We start from the raw sequence: 6,074 nt of genomic DNA, 5'->3' as shown, positions 1-6,074 counted from the left end.
AGTGATTAAATTATTTCTGGTATCAAGTAAAATTTCTACTTTGACTAGAACAACATTCAGAGTTGATCGTCAAGTAACCATTTTACTTGAACGAGATAAAATATTTTCTCATTTCAAGATCAGCTTTTACTATCTCTAAGCCAAGATCTTGTTCTAATCATCAAGTAATCATTGGACTTAGAACAGTGATTAAATTATTTCTGGTATCAAGTAAAATTTCTACTTTGACTAGAACAACATTCAGAGTTGATCGTCAAGTAACCATTTTACTTCGAATAAGACAAAATATTTTCTCATTTCAAGATAAGGTTTTACTATCTCTGAGCCAAGATCTTGTGTTAATTATCAAGTAATCATTGGACTTAGAACAGTGATTAAATTATTTCTGGTATCAAGTAAAATTTCTACTTTGACTAGAACAACATTCAGAGTTGATCGTCAAGTAACCATTTTACTTGAACGAGATAAAATATTTTCTCATTTCAAGATCAGCTTTTACTATCTCTAAGCCAAGATCTTGTGTTAATTATCAAGTAATTATTCGACTTAGAACAGTGATTAAATTATTTCTGGTATCAAGTAAAATTTCTACTTTGACTAGAACAACATTCAGAGTTGATCGTCAAGTAACCATTTTACTTCGAATAAGACAAAATATTTTCTCATTTCAAGATCAGCTTTTACTATCTCTAAGCCAAGATCTTGTGTTAATTATCAAGTAATTATTCGACTTAGAACAGTGATTAAATTATTTCTGGTATCAAGTAAAATTTCTACTTTGACTAGAACAACATTCAGAGTTGATCGTCAAGTAACCATTTTACTTGAACGAGATAAAATATTTTCTCATTTCAAGATCAGCTTTTACTATCTCTGAGCCGAAATCTTGAGTTGGTGTGTGAGAAATCATTAGACTTAGAACAGCAATGTAATTATTGCTTGTATTAAGTCATAATTTGTTTATTAAAAACTTTATTGTTGCTTCGTTTGAAAACTATTAAATGTCTACGTTATACTTTCAACATATTGTTCAAAATTGGCGCATATAGTTTGAAGATGGCGCTCGATAAATAAGTCCCCCTTTCTATGCGCAACATCCGTATAATGTGCGCAGATTATCATAACTGATTTAGTCATCGGACAGTGAACAGTGGCCAACGAGATTCTTGTCGTTTTCTACATTGTGTAATTTACCGGTTCATAATTATTAGTGAAATAGCATTATTTCTTCCAGTTCTATTCAACTTGTATCTGATTTAAAGAAAAATCTTTAGAACATATAACCTGAAACAACTCGTATTTCACAGCATCTAGTAAGTAAATATATCTTTATTATTATAATTGTTTTTATAGCATTCATAACATCATAGAATTTTGTTTTTTATTTTATGTATTTCAATTAATAATGAATAACGTTTTTAGTTAATTATTACAAATATTATTGTAAGTTATCTTACGATTGTCAAGGCTATAGTTGAACGGTTTTTCATAGAGTGATACGCATATGTTTGATGAGATATCTGATGCTGCGTTTTGTCTTTGTTTTCAGTTTGTTATGTTTCGTAGAATTTTAGGTCGTATTTATTTCTTTACGTACTTGAAACGTTCGCGAAGATTTTATTCCGATAATAACTATACACGCACAAGCCAAGAAAACGTAAACATTTGGCCAATGAAATTATTCTCAGAACTTATTGGAATTACTACCATTTGTTGATCATTTTCGTTTTATACATAATTCGAATATAACTAATAAATACGAATTTATAATAAATTTCAAACTGCACAGGTATGAGGTATGTTTGTGCGTGCAATGATTTGCCTAGTAATAATACTTTTAAAAGTTATCGATATCAGCACAATAAAACTAATCTGTGGTTTTAATTGATAAGTATAACCGAGACGTTGATCTTCCGTAATTATACTTCTTAATTAAAACCATTGATTAATTTTAGTTTTATTGTGCAACTTTTTCTAAAACATTTTATATGGTGCTTATGTCAAAAAATATGAAGTATTTTATTTATTACATAAGATTATTAATTCTTATTTTCTACCTTTCGATGTCATTCATTAAAAACATAGCAATGAGTGGCAAAAATGATACTGATGATAGTGGTTTGGACACATCACAAGCCAGTTGTATTGAAGAGTCAATAATCGAGACGTCGTATACGAATGATGACGAGAATTTTGTAAAAGATATATTAGAAAAATGGAACTTATCCGAATATATACCAATCTTTGAATGTGAGTAGATAACAATCAAAAACCACGTCTGCAAAATCATATTTAAACTTATATGTTATTTAAGTTTTACTAAAACTAAGTAAAAGGATTATTTATGTATCACATTTTTTATCACAGCTGAAAACATAAACAAATACGTGTTTGAGATTATGCCCGAAAGTACTGTTCAAAAATTAATTCCTTCAATCGGTCATCAGGCAATATTTATGTTCAAGAGACGGGAATTATTATTACAAATCGTAAGCATTTTTCATGATTCCTTCATTTAAATTTATATGATTAAACATGACTTCCTGTGAAGTATTGTCTATTTATTACAAATGTATAAATACTAAAATATCAATTATTATTCTATTCAATATCGTTCAATATATTTGTAATTCTCTTACGCATAAATAAGTTTGTTTATATAAAAATCTCACATTATTCCATATATATTTTACCGAATTTAAGCATTTCATAGAAAAAAAAAAGACAGATTTCTTATTATTAAACATGAACAACTTATATCTCTGTCGGTTAAAGAGAATAACAGTAGTAAGTTATTTGTAGGATAAGGAAGTTGATGTTGGTACAAGTTCACGTGGAGAGGAATTAAAAAAAGTATTGGCAAACTCTGCACTAGGATCAGTCTTGGTCGAAGGTGGAGATATTGACAACGATGCAAATACAATATCAACAATAATAATTGAACATCTTTTCCAAAAATACCCCTCGCTAAAGTAAGTCGATTATGAAACATATATACATAGATACTAAAAAAATTTGAGCATTTTTTTTTACCTTTGAGCATTGTCTCAGTTATTTTTTTTTTGGTCCATCCATATGCACATGCATTTCTGAATCATTTAATAAAGTGAAATTTTTTTTTGTTTAGAATCACGCAAGAGGTTTTCGAACATTGGGCAAAAGAAGTAAAAGGTATATGGCCAAAAGAGAAGGTTGATGCATGGTACCATCATTCTACAAAAAAAAATAAGACAAATGGAATATTATACCATAAATGTAAAAACCTCAAGAGAAAAATTCGTGAAACTGAAAAAAATCAATTGACCAAAAAAGCAGCCCTAGAAAAAGATATAATTGAAAGTGAGAAATCTCTTATGCAATCTAAAGTTCAACAATTGAAGGAAGCAACAACGTGGAGTGACACAGTACTCACTTTGTGGGAGGACACATGGAATTATAGAAAAAAAGAAGAATCGACTGTAAATCCTTTCGATCAATACCCATTAATAAACCCTCCTAATGGTCGCATTTTAATTTTGAAAGACTATCAATTAACTCAGACAACTAGCGATGACAGGGTATTATTCAAGAAATGGATAGAAATACATGGTAAATTAATTTCAATCGGCAGTAAGCATTATAAGCAAGCAGCTAAGATTATAAAGAACTGTAAAGAAAATTTAAACGTAAAAAATTCATCAATATTAGCGTGGCGAATACTTCCATGGTTGTTTAAACCCGTTCCAATACCTACTAAACAGGCAAAAAAAAGTATTAAACTGTCATATCCAGAACAAAGTGATGGGTTTATACGGTGGATTGATGTAAGTAATTTTATAATATAACTACAGCGGATATCGAATGTATTCTCGAAAAATAAAATTAATCAATTCTTTATTATATTGCAGCACATCGTTGATATTGATAGAGAGATAGCAAAACATGCGAAATATATGGAAAAATTTAAAATTAGTATTCAGCCGTATATAATTGCTGTTGGACCTGATTACAACATATCACAAGCTTTTGTAATTATAAGCGGCAGAAAGTTTCCTTTTGATGATTTGACGAAAGCTGTGGACTTTGCATGGAAAGCAACGGTTGGACTTGATCTAAAATATGCGTCATCTTCTGAACAAGTATGGGTATTTATTGAAGAGTTCATTTATGAATGTAATTTATCCGATAGAAACTTTATTAGTGTTGCCAAATTAAAAAAGCTGCTAAGTGAATAATTACCTAGTAATAATACTTTTAAAAGTTATCGATATCAGCACAATAAAACTAATCTGTGGTTTTAATTGAAAAGTATAACCAAGACGTTGATCTTCATAACATATGAAGTATTTTTATATGGACAATACATGAGTATTTAGTAAACTTATGCAATATATGCCATGTAATTGTGCAATTTTTTTAAAACATTTTATATGGTGCTTATGTCAAAACATATGAAGTATTGGACAATACATGAGTATTTAGTTAACTTATTATAGCATTTAATTGTGCCGCGATTATATTTCTAAACTACATAAAGTTCAGCATTATAAGATTTGTATTTATTTGAAACAATATCTTAGACATCTGATTTTCCGTCGTTATACTTTTTACATAAATATTTTCTTTATTGTAATTGTATCGTCAATCATTTTTTCACTATAACAATGGAAGCGAAATGTGCAATTTGTTCAAAAATACTATGCGCAAAATTAATGTCATCTCATATGAAAAATTTTCATAAAAATAACGATGTAACGTATGTATGTTCAAGAGCAAATTGTTCAAGAGTTTACACAAATTTAGATTCATTACGAAAACACGATAAATATATGCATTGTGAAAATAAAAAAAATGTAGTGTTGATAAAATTAATAAGTTTCAAGTGGCATATGAGCAGACTCATATTACCGAAAAAGACCAAAAATCGAAAGATATTAACTTCACTGGTGTTATCTCCGAAAGAAATCGCGAAAAAACAGAAAGACTCAATGTAATTAATCATGAAAACATAAATAACACAGCTGTAGTGGTTCCGTCATTCTCTGAAACGGCATTAGAATTAGCAATTGATTTATATAGCGATGAAAAATTGAGTAGAAATCAAGCAGAATACATAGTCACAAAATTTGACAATATAATAAATAGTAGTTTTATGAGTTCATTGAAAAATTTAACTAATGAGCATGTACTTGATAAAACGGCAAAAAAGCAGATAGAAAATAAATTTACCGAATTTCATAAAAGTTTTTCTACAATTAATACAGAGCATAAATTATTGTCAGAATTAGAAAAGAAAAATTATTTTATAAAGTGTAGAAAAGTAACATATGGGTATAGAGAAGAATTTAAAAATAACAAATTGGTATATAAAAGTAACGATGGGTGTCTGATTCCATTAGGATCCGTATTGCAGAAATTTTTTGAAAAACCTCAAATGTATGAAATGACTAAAAATTACATGCTCGAATTACAATCTAGCACCAATATTATATCGAATATAATACAAACCGATTTTTGGAAATCAAAAACACGTAAAATTAACAACTTATGCATACCATTATTCTTATTTGAAGATGATTTTGAGTGCGGAAACCCAATAGGTTCGCACAAAACTGTATATAAAATGTCGGGAATGTATATATCAATTCCATGTTTACCACCTCAAATACGTTCGAAAGTGGAAAATATATTCACATTTCAAATTCTTCACTCTGATGATGCAAAACAGTATACATCGAAGATCATTTACCACGAAGTAGTTAAAGAATTGAATCAATTAGCAACAACGGGTATAAACATAAACATTTCAGGAGAATCGATAAAAATCAATTTTAAGCTTGCTTTAATTATTGGCGATAACTTAGGTTTAAATACAATTCTTGGATTTGTAAAAGCTTTCACTAATACGACACAGTTTTGTAGATTTTGTATTATGAAAAATAATACTTCAGATTCTCAGTGTAATTTGAAAACCTCAGTTTTACGAAATAAAGACAATTATGATGCGGGTTTAAAAAATAAAACACAAAAAGAAACAGGTATCAGAGAAAATAGTGCTATGAATGAAATCATAGATTTTCATGTAACAAACAATC

General features: G+C 28.8%; 1 protein-coding gene across 1 annotated transcript; it reads left to right on the top strand.

The window, feature by feature from the left end:
• Nucleotides 1-2,087: 2,087 nt before the first annotated feature.
• LOC118070858 (uncharacterized) lies at nt 2,088-4,214 on the top strand. The gene is made up of 5 exons (XM_035089698.1): nt 2,088-2,250; nt 2,368-2,489; nt 2,803-2,972; nt 3,128-3,803; nt 3,888-4,214. The coding sequence occupies exons 1-5, from the start codon at nt 2,088-2,090 to the stop codon at nt 4,212-4,214; spliced, it is 1,458 nt and encodes a 485-aa protein (XP_034945589.1).
• The last annotated feature ends 1,860 nt before the right edge of the window (nt 4,215-6,074 follow it).

Source organism: Chelonus insularis, unplaced genomic scaffold, assembly GCF_013357705.1.
Source record: "Chelonus insularis isolate UGA/USDA-ARS -01 unplaced genomic scaffold, ASM1335770v1 contig_6_pilon, whole genome shotgun sequence".
NCBI lineage: Eukaryota > Metazoa > Arthropoda > Insecta > Hymenoptera > Braconidae > Chelonus > Chelonus insularis.
This window is presented reverse-complemented; position numbering and strand designations above follow the sequence as displayed.

What these genes read in the sequence shown, in the direction of transcription:
- LOC118070858 (XM_035089698.1), top strand. Translation starts at nt 2,088, where the DNA reads ATGAGTGGCAAAAATGATACTGATGATAGTGGTTTGGACACATCACAA. An exon ending in ATATATACCAATCTTTGAAT is followed by an intron (nt 2,251 to 2,367) that starts GTGAGTAGATAA and finishes TTTTTATCACAG; the next exon opens with CTGAAAACATAAACAAATAC. An exon ending in CAAAAATACCCCTCGCTAAA is followed by an intron (nt 2,973 to 3,127) that starts GTAAGTCGATTA and finishes TTTTTTGTTTAG; the next exon opens with AATCACGCAAGAGGTTTTCG.